We start from the raw sequence: 19,854 nt of genomic DNA on the forward strand, positions 1-19,854 counted from the left end.
CTCGCTGCCAGACGTTCACGCCATAAGCTTGGTGTTCTTAACATAAAAGCGAATAGTAGTAAACACGGTCTCACAGAACAGATGGATGGTAAAAAAGAAAATATAGCAGGTGAATACTAGTGTGACAAGAGTGGGATTCGAACCCACGCCAGTTTCCTGACTACGATGTTGAGAGACAATCCGAAGATTGATATCCTGAACGTAGCGCCTTAGACCGCTCGGCCATCTTGCCCTGTTGTGGGAGCCGGAGGTAGATGATAAAATTCTAGCTTATTAGGCGATCTATCGGAGACATCGGCGAGTGTGCAATTTTCAATCCTGTGAATACAAGATGCATACTTACACCTTTGTCAGCCTCAGTAACAAGCAGCCGGTTTCTGTCACGCGGCTCATAGACACCATTGGATGCATACCAAGTTGTGTGTTTGATAGTAGCTGGTCTAAGGCCAACAATGGGAGACTAGCCTATATACGCCATCATCTCCCTGCGTCATCCGACTACGCCACTTCTTCTCCGTCGCCGTCAGGGGCCAGGGCAACGAGGAGCTCCCTTCCTCCTGGCTCTGTTCAATCTCCCGTTTCCTCTCTTCGAGGAGCCAAACAATGTCCGGATAGTTCCTCTTCCGGGCCTCCTCCAGGGCATCAGCTCGCCGAGCCCGCGGCGACATAATCCCCCTCCGATAACCGTCGTGCTCGGGCCGGGTGCGGTGCTGTTTGTACTGCGGCGCCCCGAGATGGGCCCCGGCGTCCAGCAGCACCTTGACGGTCGCGGTATCTCCGGACCTTGCCGCGAGCTGCAGGCACGACCGGGGCTTGTTGTCCGTCTCGTTGGGGTGCGCGCCGTACTCGAGCAGCACGCGCGTCGTGTCCGGGGCTCCGCGCTTGCAGCTGTAGATTACGAGGGTGAAGTCGAGCTGCTCGAGGGACTCTTGCTCCGTGTGGTTTTGCTTGTAGTGTTCCAGTAGCGTCCGGAGGGTTCTGGGTTGGTTCGCGGACGCGGCGTAGTTTATGGCTTTGGACACTTCCCTTTCCACACTGGGGTGGTGGGACTTCCCCTAGGATCAGGCGGACGATGCTGTCGTGGCCCATGTAGGCTGCGGCGCCGAGGGGGCTGTCGCCGAGTATCAGTCGGCGGTTCCATTTGAAAGTGGGCTCGAAGGGTTTCGCGCCTCGCTTCAGGAAGAACTCGAAGAGATCCACGTTCCCACTCACGGCGGCCGCCCACGACGGTCTGCCGAAGAGGGAGAGCGGGTCGGGGTCGGTTTGGGCACCCAATGCGAAGACGTCTCCGACGAGAAGGGACTCTATCAGCTTGGATTTCCCCATCCATGCTGCTACAGCAAGGCTGTTTTCTCGAGTGCCTCCTTGCAAATGCTCTTTTGCATACGACCGGTCGTGGTTCTTTAGCCGTAAGAGGGCCTTGAATACCCCGTCGCCCGCATTGACCGCCAAGCAAAGGCAGGCGCTGGCTTCTATCCTGTCCGACGGTACGTGCTCCCCTAGAGACGCCATAGATTTTGCGAGTAGCTCACTAGTTTCGCTGATGGTAAGAATCCACGGATGACTGTTGTCGCATCTATCCGTGCGAACTCGATGGTGCAGATAGCGCGCAATGATATCGAAGTTGGGCCGCAACCTCTCCAGCGCAGTCTCATCAGCCTCTACGATTTCTTCGATGACTCTTGTCGTGATGAGGGCGTCGAGAACTTCGTTAGCAAATGCTCCTGCGAACCATTAGCAATGTCTTTAATCCTTGGCTGGTGCCGTGTTCAGCCAGTCGTCTGCCGTGCGAATCTTCTAACAGTGGTCCGAGGATATAGTATACATACGGCATACGGCTCGAGACTTCATCGACTGTCCTCCTTGGTCTCGGACCAGGTTCCTGATGACCAGTCTGAAGACATCCAATGGGAGTTCTAGGAGCTGCATCCCTTGGTTGGGGCAGCTCTGCAGGAGGTGGTCCGGGCAGCAAGAAAAAGGGAGGGAAGTAGGTGAATATGATTATAAGGACTGGAGGTGATTTGTTTATAAGTCAAAAAAAAAAAAGGATCGACCCCATGCGATTAGGCAGAAGTGGGGAACGTATAGCTAGTACACAGCCGCTCTGTTTGCTCAGCCCCCCGAGAGGACGGGGTGATGTCTCGGCTCCACTCAGTCAAGATAACCCGAGGTTTCTTGGCCACAGAGACATGGAGCACGTGCATCGTTGGGTACATTTCACAGTTCTGCGTCGTAGGTATGCGGTGAACATAGGAAATACGTAGTTTGAAAGCGAGTGTGCTGCCTAAAGGAGTGACTATAAGAAACCCACGAAAACAACCGCATCCGAAGCATCCGTGCCTCCCTCCCTCCCTGTGTTGTATAAACGAATGAACCCCCACGGATTTACCCGCACTGAAACGCGGCCCGGACGCGGTATACCTCCTTCACCTACGAGTTCGGACCCAGCTAACAGGCTCTAGTAATGGCCATAACCACCGCCACCACCGCGACCCTTTCCGGTATTACCACCGCCATAACCACCGCCGCCGCGTCCAGCACCGCTGCCACCTTTAGCACCGCCGCCTTGACCGCCGCCACCTCTACCGCCGCCGCTGCCTTTACCACCGTTGCCTTTACCACCGCCTTGACCGCGGTTGCCGCCTCCATGGTTGCCGCCGGTCTGGCCGGCACCGCCACCCTTGCCACCTTTGCCGTCCTCTGTAACACATTGCATGTCAGTAAACAAACAGAACCACGAAATGATCAGTCGTGCCAAATGGATCTAGTCTAGAGGGTTGTTTCGGGTAACTAGAAATGAAGAAATGGATGGGTAAGACTGACTGGCGGGTCCAGGTCCCGGCTGGCCGTCTTGAACGACAGCACTCTCATCCTGAACAGCAGCATCTTGGTCAGTAGCCTGAACGAAACTGCTGCCGCCGTCGCTATCCTGGCGTGGAGCGATGGACTCGTCGCGATACTGGATCAGGGCGTCATTGTCCGCGGCCGGCACGGCGAGAGCTTGGGCGTTGACAGACAGGAGAAGCGCGGCGAGGAGGAACTTGTTCATCTTGGGTGGTGATTCAAGAAACGAAGCTTGGGCCGTTGTAATTTGTGTGAGTTTTATAATATGGATTGATGAGTTTGTGATGCTGGGGAGAGAGAGAAACAGCCCGATATCGTGAGGATTCCAACTCACTTATATACCCAATACCTCTCTGTCTCTCCCTCATGCATGTTACATTCATCGCTTCGTAGGTTCTAAGGCCATGACACCATCGGAGATCATCGTCATAAAGCAATGATGAGCCTCCTTGTCTGCTCGCAAAACTCCGTTGTTCCTCGGTGAAGACACTTACGCGTCGATCCCGACTTCACCTGTGGTGGATCGACGTGCAGTTGTGAGAATATGGACGGGTAATTTCACGACGGCGCGGACGGACGTAGACATCCATGCTTTAGACTCTTCAGATGCCAATTTGAGGGTATAGTTGCGAGATCACGGCGCACCACACGATGGATAGGAATGAATCTTGATTTTCAATCAGTTTGTACAAAACCACATAACCTCTACTTGTCTCGCGGGTAACAATTAAACTAAACTCGATACTAGCCTCTAGAAGGCTGGCAAATGCAGCTAACCATCTGTTCGTCTACTCGGATAAGCTATGATCTGATTATAGAGTTGAAGCCAATGCAGGTTCTTAACGCTCTATGGGTCAAGCCATCAGACAAACACTCGGGTACCTGCTCGGCTGCAGGAGCTTGACGTCATTCAAGTGGGAACAGTTGAAGTTTTACGGGAATATGCCCGTTTCCTACGGTGGTTTCAGATACGCATGTCCCGCCCTGGGTAGCACCTCCAGTCGAGACCATCGTTAAGTTTATCAAGGTATTTCGACGAAGGCATGGCACACATTCCCTCTACACAATCGATGTTTTTGGTTTTCATCTCGGTGACCAACTGTAGATATCGCGCTCAGGTGAATTTCCTACCCTCTCCCCCAACGTAACTTTCCACACTTGCTCTCGCCAGAAACGGGCTTTGTCAACGATAGTGATACCAGTCGTCGAGTACGGTCTAGACTACTACTAGGGATACTGGAGAACTTAAGGCAACTTCCTTCATCCTATGTGGTGCCTCCCCTCCCCGAAGGACCCGGGACCCCGGGATTCCCGTCTGAGCTATACGACTATTGATAAACTTTGCCGATAATGCATGTCTTATAATTATCCATCAATCATCTGCCCAAGGCCACCATTCATCTCTTCCTGGTGGCTGTCTAGAAATCCAGCTGCATCGCCAAGTCCTTGAAACCTTGAAGCCCACCTCATTCCAGTTAGGAGAAGCAGTGGTGTGATTCCGAGTAGGCGTGCCCGGGCCGCTAGCCCGCTATCTCCCCAGAACTGCGGCACTGCGCACCCGTCCCGTAGCGGTTCCCCCTGCGGTGAGGAACTTCGGACACTGATGCTAACGTGAAGGGTGATATATCCAAATCGAGTATGAATAGCGACATGGTGGCTTGTTCACTGTTTGAATCCCAGGTCCTTCCTCCGGATTATGCCGACGGCCTCAACGATATCATGCAGGCTCGAGCGCAGAACGAATAGAGGCACTTGTAAACAGAACGAGCTTGTGTCGATCAATGATGCTAGCACGACTCTTTCTTATTGGTCACAAACTAAGAACATATGCCGGCAACAACACCGTTAAAAATTACGGTTACACGGAAAGTAACTGATGGCTTAATCAAAGTAGGGTGGTGTATTGGGCCAGGAACAGCACCATCAGCTTCGGGTCAACTACAGTAACCCTCCAATGCGGCTTAGTTATCCCTACCAAGCTGCAAACAGCAAAGAGCAGGCGAGAGCTCAAGGATTGCAAGCTTGACCATATCATTGACAATGACCAGAAGAGTTACTCGAATCAAAGACAGAGAAGGCTACCCATAGTGAATCAACGATAATTGTACATTCTGATTTCTTACACTCAAGTATTACTGGAACTCGTTCCACTCTCGTACAGGTCCGTCGACAACTCCGCTTCGCTGGAGCGCAGCTGTTACCTTTAGTGGTGCCAGCCTCCGCCCTTACCACCACCGTAGCCCGCGCCGTAACCTCCACCCTTACCAGCACCATAACCACCACCGTGGCCACCGTGACCACCGTAGCCACCACCGTAGCCTCCGCCGTTACCAGAACCGTAACCAGCACCGTGGCATCCACTGTGACATCCACCGTGACCTCCGTAACCACCATCTTTGCCCCCTATGTTGGTTACGTATCAGCCGTCGAGTCAGAGGAAGCAAAGTCCAATCGAAGTGAGATGGCGGGTTGGAACAAGAGGAGGCTTGGGGAGCCAAATAGGAGACCACTTACACTTGCCGAGACCTGCCGCGTTCATCTCCCCTGCTTCCTTGTTCTCTCCTGCCACGGCTTCCTCTCCTCGTGCCTCGTTCTCTTGAACGACGGCATTGTCTTCTTGGAACGCTTGGATGGGGGGATCATTGGCCAAAGCGCCCTCGTCTCGTTCAAGTGGCTGGTTGCCATCCTGGATGAGGGCTTCGGTGTTTCCGACAGCCACCGGCACGGCAAGAGCGCCGAGGTCGATGGCCAGGAGGAGAGCAGCGATGAGCTTCTTGTTCAACATGTTGGAAGAGATTTGTTTGGGAGACTTTATGAGGTTGTGTTGGGTAGGTAGATAGTGTAAGATGTAAAGGTCTGATGGGTTGTTGTAAGGTGCTTTGATGACGATGATGATGATGAAGAAGTGATGGATGAGACCCAGGAGAAAGGGGTTTCGGTGCCCCTTAAGTATCCAAACTGGCTGGCTCTCTTCCTCTTAGGAGAAGAACAAACTCGGCATCTGAGCCAAAGACCTCCGTCACATATGCCAATGCTTGGACGTCCGTTGAGCTTGAAGCCTGGTCTCGAAGACATGTCTTCATCTGTTTGCATTGTTCTCGACATCAACTACTACGCGTCAATACTGCCCTCACAGGACCCCTTCTCTCGTAATCCAGCCCGCATTCGTAAAAGGGAAAGAGGTCGAGGGACTACAATTGCATCGTAGCCACTGCGGAGCTTAGTGGTCCGTCAGACATCAGTTGAGTCCTGTCTTCTCGAGCATCGCATCGCCCCCCCCAATAGGGACGTCATAAGCCGAGTAGAGCGCTCAAAGGGACGAATTCGGAATCTAGACTTTTGTCCTAAGCCACCAGGGGGTGACAGATACGAGAATAGCCACCACGCGCTAAGCTCATCCGAGAAATCTGATCCCGAGTCGAGGCTGGAGTTCGGATCTTTCACAGCCCAGTTCGCTTTATACTCCGGCGCTCGGCCCCCTTTCACCTTCAGCTGGCCCATGAGGGGGCTCAGGGCCTCGGCTTCTCGATCAGTTCAGTTGACGCCCTCATCGACGTCACAAAGGCTTCCGGCTGTCAGTCCAGTTTATCAGATGCACGTCAACACGAGAACTCTTCCGATGGGCGGATGACAGACGGCGTGACGGAGCGTGCGCGGCGATGCGAGAAACCCCTCCCACGCGCCGCCAATCATGCGGCCGGCCATCTTATCACCGAGCAGTCTGGATCAGCGCGGCCCCGGCCGCACTTCCAACGTCCGTTGAGCCGCGGCGATATAATTGGAGGGCTTAGGAACGCTGGCTTCGGCAGCTAACACTAGCTGAAAGGAAAAACAATCCGAACACGGCCTTGTGAGATAGAAACCTCAGCTGGTCTAGGCCTCACTCTTGGGCCCTCTCTCAGTCTAGGTCACTGCTAAGATACTGGCAGACCCCCTCAATGCTTATTTTCCCCGCTCCCGCTTCAAAGCATGTTATCGCAGCGATACTTAGGCTTATATTGGTGCCTAAATCTGTGTAGACCGCGGTCCAGATCTCGTCGGTTGCTGGGAAGTCTATGAGGGGCCTCGGCTTCATCCCATGTCGTAAGGTCCTCCATTTCCGATAAAGCCGAGCATTTCGTCCAATATCTCACCTTAATCTAATAGTCTCCCAATGGACTAGCACATGTGTGCGCCAAGGCGAGGCCTCGTGGACAAGCCCTGCGTTTTCCTTTAGATAAGGTCCAGAACGGGAACCCCCGCTAGATGCCAGTTCGAGTCACCCCTTTTAGTGTACGCCCCCAGGGGGTGCACCCCTTTGTAGCCTAGTATGCCGCCTTTCGGTGTTAAGATACTGATATGGCACATACATGCATACATGCCAGTCGAAACCGCGTACCTGGTCACAAGTCACAAAGCTACCGGTCGTTACTCATGTGAGCATAGAAATTTTCTGTCGGTCTGCCAGGCGTAGTCGTAGGGTAGAGCCGGCCTCCGAGCTCACACGTTATTGAGTTCCCTCATTGGGGCGAGGACGGCCTTGTTCTACTTGTTTCCTAATTGGCCGTTTTAGGCCACGTAGGAGCCTCTCAACTAGAAGTGAAGTATGTTGAAAGTGAACAAATGTTTTCACCTGTTTCACCCCTGCCGCCCTGTAGCGACCAATCGTCCCCCGCTCTCGTCGTCCTGACGGAACTCGGCCAACAATTGACGGGCCTCTCCCTCTAGACCGCCTCCACCGTCATGAGCGACCGGCCGTTGGTCGAAACCGTGGAACAAAGCGGCCAATATCCCGTTTCTCCAGGGCGCCATTCTCCTCCTTTTAGTCTCGACCATTACGGTGACCAGAAAGAGGAGGCTACCGATAAGCTCGAAGACCGGAAGCGTGAGCCAACCCCACCTCACGAAGGCAAGATACAAAGCCGTTGTAGATTGGCCTATGGCTGAGGGTTGATCGGGTATTTCTCGAAGGCTGAGAGAGAGGCGGTTGGCAAGGTTGCCCATAAGATCTGTGAAGCCAGTGGTCGAGCTGTTCATGGCTTTGTGAATGGTTTCGGCTATGCTATTCGAATATGAAACATGCTGAAACCTGGAATCATGAGCAGCGCTACCAACCAGAACTCCAGACAACCAACGCGTTATTGACCCTAAAACGTCCTCACTGACATCAAACACTAATCCTGTCTTGGGCGATGGAATGGTAAAAGAGTAAGGGTATGAATTGCTCAGGGCAATTGCAGGTATCATTTGTCCAGCTTGATACAACCTCCTCGCGGAACGTGTTATTATTCCAGCTTGCACGCATTTCTTGGACGCAAACTTGGAGGAGACATTCGTATGCAGCAGCTGGGGTGTACGCAGGGCCAGGCAATTTGGAAAAGCCGGGTGGTTGTTCAGGTACGGTGCCTGGGGACACGCCCACGACGAGTACGGTGAGCAGCTGCGAGCCCTTGTTGCCGAAAGCAACCGAGCCCCATCGCGGCATTGAGAATCCGCCTTCCCTTCTGGTGAAACTTGTAGTCATATTCAGGACCGCCACACCCTCCTCATCATGAGTGAGCCCGAGACCATTGTGTAGCACATAGCCACCAAAGGGGTCATGCTTCTTCTTTGCCAGACTGGAAGATAAATTCTTGCAGGTGTTGCAAATTGCCAGAGTCTCATATGACGCCCACGTACAGTTGCCGGTGCCGCAATGCGCCTTGGGAGTGAACTCGGTATGGGGAGGGCTGAATAAAGCAGTGTACGGAGCTGGCGTCAATTGTGACACGAAGCCAATTGTGGTCATGTGGTTAGCTTCAACCACCGTAGGATCTGTTTCATTAATATGCCGTGCTATAGGTACTGAAGCCTCGTTGCTGATTGTATACACGGTATGGTACCTCAGAGTCTGTTGGAAACAGGTCGCGAGGCCCAGTGACAAGATCGTGATAAAAGCGCCAAGCGATGCTACTAAGCTACAAGAAAGTGATCAAGGTCAGTAAGATAAATGAAGGGGGCTCGGAAACTGATTGTCACGTACCCTCCACGGCAGCTGATGAGAAGCAGTAAACTGCCCCAGGGGCCTCGACTTGATTGATCCAGGCGATGAAAAATCGTCTAGAGGCCTTTCTTGACGCATGCGCAGCCACTTAGTCTGTCCAATCCCAGCACTAACTGAAGCCATCAATAGTGCTTGGGAGAAGGTTGCCAGTAATTGTATGACAGCGTTGGGGGCGATTTCGAATACCAATTCGGAGACTCTTTGTTGTTAAGGTTGGCCAATACAACTACTATGGCGATGAAACAGCTGACGCTGCCGGACCAAGTTAATAGCTCAATCTGCCATAACAGTGGCCATGACGAGCGGATGTTCTCCTTTTGCTTCGCTTGTTCTTCATCCTTGACGGGGTGGGCTGGGCTTAGGGTTTCCTGTGACATGGAACTTTGCCTAGGAGTATGCTGCAGAAGTGGCTGCGCGTTTTCTGAAGATAGCCTGAGAGTACCGGGCTCACCTTCATGTGAGCCATGGGCCATAGTTCGAAATGCCACAAGGCCTTCTCAGTGAAGCCGCAGAGTGATAAGCAATCAAGAGCTGGGACAATTGATGACTCTGAGGACGTGTTTACTCTAGTCAGCCAGCTTCCAGCTTATCGGCCGACGCATGTACCTTTCAGCCAGCTGATTCGAAGCTTATTCGAATTTTATTCGAAATAAGAATTAACGTTTCGGGAGATCGAGCGCACGTTAAGGGCCGAGTATAAATAATATTATTATATTTATTAATTTTAACGTACGCCGGTTTAAAAATTAAATGTGAATAATATTATATTTATTTTTATAGTATTTTTTATAGTATTTTTATAGTATTTTTTATAGTATTTTTATAGTATTTTTTATAGTATTTTTATAGTATTTTTTATGGTATTCTTTATATTAACTTACGGCTTTAAATATTAAGATAAGCCCTCGGCCCTTAACGGGCCGACTAGTTTAGCGCTACGTATAGACGTTTAGAGAGCGTCTTTTTTTAAAAACTTTTATTTTTAATCTTTTATTTTTATAACTTTTTAAGCTACGTTTTCGTTATATAATTACCGTTATTTAAAAAATTATAATAATAAAACTAATATCGCTTTATTTATTTTCATATTTAATTACCGCCCGTAATATTACGTAGCTTTTTTATAAATATTATAACTTATCGCCGTAATAATTACCCGGCCCGATATTTTCGTAAACGTTTATATTTTTAACGCGTTTAAAAACGTAATTATATTTAACCCGGAAATTTAATTTTAATATAACTTCGGCTTTTACGATTACGTTAACGGGTTAAAAATTAAACTAAATTTAATAAAATTTTAATTTACGAATATATAACGTAGTTTACCACTACGCGATATATATTATTTAATAATACACCTTTTCTACTTTTTAACCTTTTTATATAAATTAAATTAATTATAACGTATTAAATTAATTAAAACTACTCGCTATTCGATTCGCTATATTCGATTCGCTATTTAATTTTATTTCCTTTTCGTATATTCGTGTATTATAACCTATCTCCCCGTAAATATCGCAACGCTTTTTATCGGTTGCCCTCTATTTTAACGGACCCTTAGTTTCGCTTTTATTAATCGCTAGACGCTTTTTTTTATCTTTTCGTCCTATAGTTCTTAAAATTTTTAAATAATAAGGGCTTTTTTAAGCTAGATTCGTAATTTTTTAGCTCTCCGGTATTTAAAAAGGGCTAAATTAATCGCTTATAAAGTATAAATTTCTACGCGTATAAAAATTATTAAATACGTTATCGTGTTTATACCCTTTACTATTTAATTTATAATATTTAAAATTAACATTAAAGAGCTTCTTTAATAAATAAAAACCTTACTTTTAATAAAAATAAAGTATCGAGTCGTTTATTAAGGGTTAAACGGTATTTAAGGGTTATAAATACCGGCCGTCCCTAAGCGTAACGGGTTAAATATAAGCGTTTAAAAACGTATATCCAGCTTATTAATTACTTCGTTTAAACAATAAAATATTAAACTAACTGCTTTAAATTTAAAGTTAATATTATTTTCCGTAAAAATAATACAATACGTCACTTTAAAAGCGATAAAGAACTCCAGCTTCGTAATATAATTTATCGACGCCTTAATAAATAGCTCGATTTCTTTCGAATATACTCGCTTTAACGGCGAATAAAATACTATATTTAAAAATTAAAATAAATAAAAAAATAGGGAGGTATATTAAATATAATAATATTACTATTCTTATAATATTCCTCGAATTCGGCCGAAATATAGCTTTTATAATCGTTTAAAATTAAAAGGCGATAAGGGCTTTTTACCCGTAATTTAATATATTTATCGAAGTATCGAATTTAATTTAAGCCCGTCTCGTTATCGGTTTAACTATTAAAAATCGATTTAATTACTTAATCGTTTAATAGGTTATATTTAATAATTTAATTCGCGAGGTAATATAAGCTTTAAACGATTAAGAACGGCGGGATACACTAGCATTACGAATTAATATATTTAATAATTATTAACTATTCCTAATTACTAAGCTAAACCGACTTCGCCTTTTTATATTAATCGGCGTGTATTATAATAAAAATTAACTTAATTATATTTATTATAAAGCCGGTCTCGTTGAAATTCTATATATTTTCGTTAAAAATACCGTATTTAACCTTAATATTCGCGATTAATTTAAACTAACCGGAAATAATACTTATATTTTTATAAAAAGCCTTTTAATAATCGTATCGACGGTTTATTTAAGTGTTAAAATCCGGGTTACGGTTAATAAAGCGTTTAATTTAGTATTTATTAACGTAATCGTCGCTACGTAACTTTAAAAAGAAATTAATTATATCTCTTATAATATTAATATTAAGAGGTAATTTTTAAGTATTTAAATCGATTATATAATTATAAAATACCTCTTTTTAATTATATTTAACTTATATTATAAGTATCGGATTTTATATCGTAAAGTTCGGCCGTTAATTCGATTACGTAACGTTTCGTATAAAACGTTATATATAACGGTAACGCGTCTTTAATTAGTTTAATTTCGGCTTTTACGTATCGCTTAAATTATTAAAACGATTCGATTTTTTTAAGATGAAATCGATATAATATTAATAAAGTTATTACGTATTAAAATTTAATAAAGGAGGTAAATAAAAATATTAAGCCTCTTAATAATACGGCCCACTTAATAGTAAACCACGTTATATTTAATTCGCGAATATATAAATCCGGCTCGATTAAAAATAAACTATTATAACTTATTAAAAAAAACTTATTAAAATAAATCGTTTTCGAAAAATAAACTTATTAAATAATTACGTATAAAAGAAGTATTAGTTTTTTTTATCGTTATTTTTACCGTAATTACCTTTTAATTACTTTTACTTTAAATATTTTTATATTCGCCCTCGTCGTCTTAATTAACGTTAATTTATTTATAAGTTTAACACCGGGATTATATACGCCGTTTATTACCCGCCGTTTCGGATTTCCCGTTAAAAATAAAAAGCTTTTTAATTTAATAAAATTCGACGGATTCCGTTAAAATTTCCGCCGCTTTTCCGTTTAAATATATAATAAAATAACTTAAAACGAAAACCGTTTCTCGACCTTTACGTCCCGTTTAATATATATAGCCGGCCGTTTAAAAGGCCGGGTTTATAATTTAATTTTATTTCGCGTTTATAGAACTATCCCCGATTTTTTTAACTATACCGACTTTTTAAAATATATCGAAACGGCTTTCGGTAACCTTAACCCAGTTTAAAACGCTTATAACCGATTATATTAATATTATTAAAAAAACTAAGACTTTAACGTATATTACGCGGAATTTTAACGTTTCGCGTTTAAAAAAAATACCCTTTAAAGCTTTTTAAAGTAACCCTATAAATTTAAACTATACCTATAAAAACGGATGATATAAACGAGAAAAATATTTCCGCTATAATAAAAAAAGTTATTTAATATTTAACTATTTTTTATTTAATAATCGTTTTTAATTTCGACTTCGATCCGTTAAAACTATTAACTTCTTACTAAAACCGGTCCGCCTTTTTACTCGTTTCCCTACTCGATCTTTTAGTTTAACCTTAAACGCTTAAAGCTTAATAAACGAAACGAGTTCAATATAAATCGTTATTAGGCTCGTATTATACGTATTCCTCGAAATTAAACCTTCCGAATTTTAAAAATTATAATACGAAATTAATTCGTATAAAAAAAGCCGAATGACGATCGAATTCTTTAATTTTATTTATTATTTTAAAACTAAATAAAAAACAATTATCGACGTATATTATAATTAATATTAACGTTAACGATATAAAGTTCGTAGATTAAAATTAAATTAAATACTATAATTTATCCCTAAATAAATTATTTAACTCTATTAAATTAATAACTTTTAATAGTTTAAACTATAGTTTCGGCGTTATTACCTATTATATTATTACCGATTTAATTATTAAAAACTATATTAAAATTATTAAACTATTCATTATTTAATTAACGTATTACTTTATAAGATTAAGCTTACTTTAATTAAAAAAGTAAGACCCGAAAATCGGGGTTTTTAAATATATTATTACTTTTAATAAAAATTATTACCGAAAAATTATAATACGCCGAAAAGGTCGGCGAAAATTAAAGCGATATATAACGTACCGTTAAAAATCGATTAATAAACTTACTCGTTTAGCCCGAAAAATTAAAATATATAAATATCGCGAAAATATCCCTTTACATTTATTAATTATATTAATAACGTAATTATTATATATTTATTATTACGTAAAAAAAATCGATTAATTATTATAAAAAAAACCTATTAAACCTATATTAATTATCTCGCCTAAAATATCCGATTATATAAATACTTTTTCGCCGTAAAAAGTAAAACAATTACCTTTACACTATAATTACGATTATAATATTTAACTCGTAAAAAAACCCGTTTTTTAAATTATTATACTTAATATTAAAAAACGAATTAATTACGTTAAAAAAATAATTAAACGAAAATTTATAAAAGGAATTTATTCGCCTTAACTTTTTACTCGCCGCGTCCCTCGTTTTATTTATTAAAAAAACCGATGAAAACCTCCGATTTTATATCTATTATCGAAAACTAAATAATATTACCGTTAAAAACCGGTATTCGCTGCCCTTAATTAAAAAATCGTTAAATAATTTAAAAAAAAGAAAAATACTTAATCGCTTTTTATACCCGTTTCGGCTTATTTAAAAGTTTAATTATATTATTTAGCTTAATAAACGCGCCGTTAACGTTTTAAAGGTTTATAAACGATACCTTAAAGTTTTATTTAAATTAATTCTATATCGCGTATTTAAACGATATTTTAATTTATAATAAAACGCGAGAAAAATATATTAAATATATCCGAAAAATCCTATAAGCCTTAAAAGAATTAAAGCTATTTATAAAACTAAAAAAGTGCGAATTAATCACGCTATTAAGTCTTAATGAGACGGGGCTATAAGTAAGTCTTAAAATAAATAGAATTTACGATAGAGAAGGAAAGAAAGAGAAAATCGAGCTAGGGCCGATACGGCAAGTCGGTTTTAATAATAAAATAGTGGGGCTAGTATAAAGTTTTTATATTAATTAACGTATAAGCTAACGTACTATATTATTACCCCCCCTTTATAAAAAAGCGGCGCCTTAACGGCTTTAAAAGGGATTTAAACGAAGGTGCTTTCTATAAATAATCTCGGGTTTTTATTTAATTACTTAATTATAAAACCTTTCCGGAATAATTTTATCCTCTTTTTTTATTTCTTTTAAAAATTTTTATTATAATTTATTTAACCCTTCGTTTTATTAATCGGCGGGTTTTTTTTCGATATTAATAACTCGTCGTTTAAATAATTTTTATTAAAGCGGTTCTCCTCGGCCGTAAATTTCTATTACGTTAATTAGATCGGGGGGCCGGTTTTATCCGGGTTCCGGTAGTAGAAATTTTTTAATTTATTTAATATATTCTTAAAATTAAAGGCTAAATATTAAATATCGTTATCTTTTTAATTAATTTAATTCGTTTTAACGTGGTTTACTACTACGCGACGTATATTACTTAGCGACGCACTTTAATTTAATTTTAATATAATTAAACTTTAACGCGTAATATTTTTATAACTATAATGCTTAATTAATCTTAAAAAGATCGAATAGTTTTAGTAATTTAAGCGATACGAAACGGACCGAATTAAATAAGTTAAAGAGTAATAGTAAAAGTTTATAATATACCCGAATTAATTTTACGTTATCGAATCTACGGCCGAATTTTAAAACGTGAAATTCGACCGAAACGATATAAAATAAATATAATTAAAAAAGAAGTACTTCGTAAATATATAATTAATTTAAATATTTAAGGGATATTTTCCGATTTCGTTAGTATAGAAAATATGGCTAATCTTTTTACCGCGTTGCGCGGCGGCGACCGCGTTAATAAGTATTAAGTTAAGCGTTTTATTAATTATAACCCGGATTTAAAGATTAAAATAAATTATCGGTATAATTATTAAAGGGTTTTTTATAAGGATTTTAAAGTTATTTCTGCTTAGTTTATATTAGTCGCGAATATAAAGGCGAAATACGGGATTGTCGACGAAAATATTTAGAATTTCGACGAGACCGGCTTTATAATAGGTATAATTAGGTTAATACTCGTTGTAATACGCGCTAAGCGGCGTAAAAAAGCGAAGTCGGTTTAATCTAATAATCGGGAATAAATAATAACGATTAAATATATTAATTCGTAAAACTAATATATTCCGCCGTTTTTAATCGTTTAAGGTTAATATTACTTCGCGAACTAGTCCCGCGAAACCGATTTATTAAGCGACTAGGTAATTAAACCGATTTTTAATGGCTAGATTAATAACGAAATAAGCTTAGACTAAATTAAGCACTTCGATAAATATACTAGATCGTAAACGAAGGGTCGTTACCGCCTTTTAATTCTCGACGGCTACGAAAACTATATTTCGGCCGAATTCGAGGTATACTACTAAAATAACGATATTATTATTATTAATATATCTCTTTATTTATTATATTTGTTTTAACTTTTTAATATAGTATTTTATTCGTTTTTAAAGCGTGTTTATTCGAAAGAAATCGAGCTATTTATTAAAGCTTTTATAAACTATATTATTAAGCTCGAGTTTTTTATCGCTTTTAAAGCCGCGTATTTTACTGTTTTTACGGAAATTAACATTAAATCTAGATTTAGCGTATTTAATTTAGTACCTTATAACTTTAACGAGGTAATTAATAAGCTAGATATGCGTCTCTAGACGCTTATATTTAACTTATCTCGTTTAGGGACGGCCAGTATTTACGACCTTTAAACGCCGTCTAACCCCTAATAAATAATTAAGTATTTTATTTATATTAAAAAGAGGGTGTTTACCTATTAAAGAAGCTTTTCGACGCCGATTTTAAATACGGTAAACTAAATAGCGAAAGGTATAATTAAAATAGCTTATAAAATAACTTTTATACGTAATAAAATATATATATTAAAGGAGGCTAATTTAACACTTTTTAAGCGCCGGAGAGCTAAAAAGTCGCGAGTTTAGTTTAAAAAAGCTTTTATTATTAAGGAATTTTAGTAATTATAAAATAAAAAAGTAAAAAAAAGCGTTTAACGCCTAATAAAAATAAAAATAAGGGTTTATCGAAACGGAAAGTAACTAGTAAAAGGCGTTATAGTGTTTACGGCGAAACAGGTTATAATACGCGAATATGTGAAAAGGATATAAAATTAAGCGAGGAATCGAATAACGAGTAGTTTTAATTAATTTTAAGCGTTGTGGTTAAATTAATTTATATAAAAGGGTCGAGAAATAAAAAAGGTGCGTCGCTAAGTAATATACGTCGCGTAGTGATAAACCACGTTATACTTAATAATCCTTTTATATTTTATCCCGCGATAGTTATATTTATAAATTAAACGCTTTTAATTTATAGAGGAATAAAATATATTATATTAATTAACTCTTTAAAATCTTTAATAACCCGTTATTTAAATAAGCTCCAAAGCGCCCGGTTAACGAGATCGTAAACCTTAACGAACTTAAAAGCTTAAAATATAAAGTATTTAAAATTAAAATATCTCGAATTTATTACCGTAAATTATAATATAAAGCGGATTAGGTTAATTAGGAAAATAATAATATTTAATATTTAGTTTTTAACTTTAAGAACGTACCGGATAAATTAAAGGATTTTTATCGTTAAAACTTAAATAAAGCCGACCCCCGATCCGATTAACGTAATAAAAACTCGCAGCTAAGGAGGACCGCTTCGACGAGGATTATTTAAATAATAAATTATTAATATCGAAGGAAACCCGTTAATTAACGAGATAAAGGGTTAAATAAATTATAGTAGAAAATTTTAAAAGAAGTAAAAAAAGGAGGATAAAATTATTCCGAAAAGGCTTTATAGTTAAGTAATTAAATAGAAACCTAAAATTATTTATAGAAAATACCTTTATTTAAATCCCTTTTAAAGCCGTCGAGGCACCGCCTTTTTACGAGGGGGGTAATAATATAGTGCGTTAGCCTATACGCTGGTTAGTGTGGAGATTTTATACTAGCCTTATCACTTTATTATTAAAACCGACCTACCGCATCGGCCCTAGCTCGATTTTCTCTTCCTTTCCTTCTCTATCGTAAATTCCATTTATTTTAAGACCTACTTGCAGCCCCGTCTCATTAAGGCCTAATAGCGTAACTAATATTTAATTATTAAAAGTAAAGTAATCGGCGTTTTTAGTTCGTATATTTTTAATTTAATAGAATTAAACCTCGAAAAGAATTTTATTCTTATTTTTATCGTTATAAAAATTATTAACTTTTACTTTACGATTTTTTTATAACGGGTACCTTTATTATTAGTTATAATAAAAGGAATATTATTACGTTTATTTATAATTAATCGGGTAACGGCGGTTTAAACGTTATATAGTTATTTTAATCGGTTCGTCGATTCGATATTAGTTTTTATAAAGTCGGTGGTTAAGTTATTTGTAGTTATTTTTATAAATTCCCGGGCGGTAATAATTTCGTTATAAGCTTTAATTAATTCCTTTAAGGTGGATTTTAACGAATCGAGTTCGTTATTTAATCTATTAATTTTAAATTATTCTTTTATTAGGTTTTCGTTTTTATAAATTTTATAATAATCGAACGGAGGGAGAAAATTTAAGTATTTAATTTAAGTAATAATTATATTTAATTAGGAGTCCGTTTAACGGGTTTTAATATAAAGGTCGAATATTTATATTATATAAGTATAATTTAATAGGAAAGTAAGGCGTATTTCTTAAAATAATTCGTTCGGGTTATTATATAGTTATAGTTTTAAATTTATCGATAATTACGAGTTTATTTTTAAAAAGTTATTTAATTTTTTTAACTTTAGTTTACGGAGCGAAAAAGAAAGTAGTTTTATTATTATCGTATATATATCGGTCGAATAGGGCGTTTAATCGAGCTTATAAGTCTTCGTTATTTAAATTATTAATAGTGGTATTATATCGCGAGGACTAGGCCTCTTTTTATAATTATTTAAAATCGGTAAGGGTATAAAAGCTTTATTTATCTTTTACGTTATCGGGGTTATTTTAAGTAGTTTACGTTAACTCGGTCTTTAAGTTAATTAATAGGCTATATTAATTAAAAAAACGGCGGGAAAAGCGAGTTAATTTTTTATTAAATTCTTTAAGTTCGTTAATAGGCTTTATAAAAGTATTTTAATTAAATTATATATATTACTTAACCTCGGCCTAAGAGGTATAACCGTTCTCGTTACGCGCTATAAAGTATTTATTTTAAAGTAGATTATTAAATACTAAAAGTTTTTAACGTCGGTTAATTAAGGTTTATTTCTTTATCGCGTAACGATAAAAATAATATTAATTAATTCGAATAAATAGGTAAAATATTATATTATTAAATAATAAAAGAAGCGGTCGTAAATAGTTACACTATTAAGACTTAATAAAATAAGGCTATAAATAAGTTTTAAAATAAATAGAATTTACGATAAAGAAGGAAAGGAAGAGAAAATCGAGCTAAGGCCGATACGGTAAGTCGGTTTTAATAACAGGGTAGTGGGGCTAGTGTAAGGTCTCTACACTAACTAGCGCATAGGCTAACGCATTATGTTACTATAAGTCGATAAAATTAACCGGTCTCGAAACGAGACGAAAAATAAATAAAACGACGGTTAACCGGCTTTTTTAATTTTTAATTAAAGGGTTAAAATAAATATATTATTAAATTTTCGGTTAATATATAAAAAAAGGGGGCTATTATTAAACGTATATTTTTAACCTTTTTAAAGAGATATACGCGGCTTAAAAGCTTAATTAATTAATTAAAGTAAATACGTTTTAAGTAAATATAATAAGGGTAGAGGGAACGAGGTGTTTACGCACCGGTTTCGGCTCTACTTAATTACCGTATATATATAAAAACTTAGGGCCCCTTAAAAATATTATAGGATAAGCGTTAACTTTATCTTTTATTACCCCTCACTTACCGTTATTACTTAAACTCGTGCACTTTTCACAGTAAAGTTATTTATAAACGTGTTTATTTTAATTAATTAATTAAGCTTTTAAACCGCGCACGTTTTTTTAAAAAGGTTAAAAGTATACGTTTAATAACGGCCCCTTTTTATATATATTAAAAATATATAACTCGTATAAAAAAGAGTTATAATCGGCACTTATTAACTTTATATAAAGTATAAAGTAGTACGCGGCTTATTATATTATCGTAACTAAGTGTAAAAGTATTAAATAATCGTACGTAATAAAAACTAAGTGTATATTTTTAATTTCATTATCTTATAATACTAAGTATTAAGTTTTTAATAATATACCTTTTAAAATTATATATAGCTTAATTATTTTAAATTATACTAAGCTTTTTAACCTTTAGCTTTATTATAATA

The 19,854-nt window shown here is 38.8% G+C and overlaps 5 protein-coding genes across 5 annotated transcripts; 1 reads left to right on the forward strand and 4 right to left on the reverse strand.

The window, feature by feature from the left end:
* Positions 1-440: 440 nt before the first annotated feature.
* PG986_013727 (uncharacterized protein) lies at positions 441-1,929 on the reverse strand (the record flags this gene model as incomplete). The annotated part of the gene is made up of 3 exons (XM_066849949.1): positions 441-947; positions 1,021-1,724; positions 1,830-1,929. The coding sequence occupies 3 exons, from the start codon at positions 1,927-1,929 to the stop codon at positions 441-443; spliced, it is 1,311 nt and encodes a 436-aa protein (XP_066694092.1).
* Positions 1,930-2,464: 535 nt separating this feature from the next.
* PG986_013728 (uncharacterized protein) lies at positions 2,465-3,061 on the forward strand (the record flags this gene model as incomplete). Its single annotated transcript, XM_066849950.1, has 2 exons — positions 2,465-2,751; positions 2,836-3,061. The coding sequence occupies 2 exons, from the start codon at positions 2,465-2,467 to the stop codon at positions 3,059-3,061; spliced, it is 513 nt and encodes a 170-aa protein (XP_066694093.1).
* Positions 3,062-5,047: 1,986 nt separating this feature from the next.
* Positions 5,048-5,629, reverse strand: PG986_013729 (uncharacterized protein; the record flags this gene model as incomplete). The annotated part of the gene is made up of 2 exons (XM_066849951.1): positions 5,048-5,247; positions 5,359-5,629. The coding sequence occupies 2 exons, from the start codon at positions 5,627-5,629 to the stop codon at positions 5,048-5,050; spliced, it is 471 nt and encodes a 156-aa protein (XP_066694094.1).
* Positions 5,630-7,461: 1,832 nt separating this feature from the next.
* PG986_013730 (uncharacterized protein) lies at positions 7,462-7,860 on the reverse strand (the record flags this gene model as incomplete). The annotated part of the gene is made up of 1 exon (XM_066849952.1): positions 7,462-7,860. One exon carries the CDS (start codon positions 7,858-7,860, stop codon positions 7,462-7,464), a length of 399 nt encoding a protein of 132 aa, XP_066694095.1.
* Positions 7,861-7,990: 130 nt separating this feature from the next.
* Positions 7,991-8,611, reverse strand: PG986_013731 (uncharacterized protein; the record flags this gene model as incomplete). The annotated part of the gene is made up of 1 exon (XM_066849953.1): positions 7,991-8,611. One exon carries the CDS (start codon positions 8,609-8,611, stop codon positions 7,991-7,993), a length of 621 nt encoding a protein of 206 aa, XP_066694096.1.
* Between the last annotated feature and the right edge of the window lie 11,243 nt (positions 8,612-19,854).

This window comes from Apiospora aurea (genome assembly GCF_038362705.1).
Source record: "Apiospora aurea strain CBS 24483 chromosome Unknown utg000009l_segment0_segment0, whole genome shotgun sequence".
Lineage (NCBI taxonomy): Eukaryota > Fungi > Ascomycota > Sordariomycetes > Amphisphaeriales > Apiosporaceae > Apiospora > Apiospora aurea.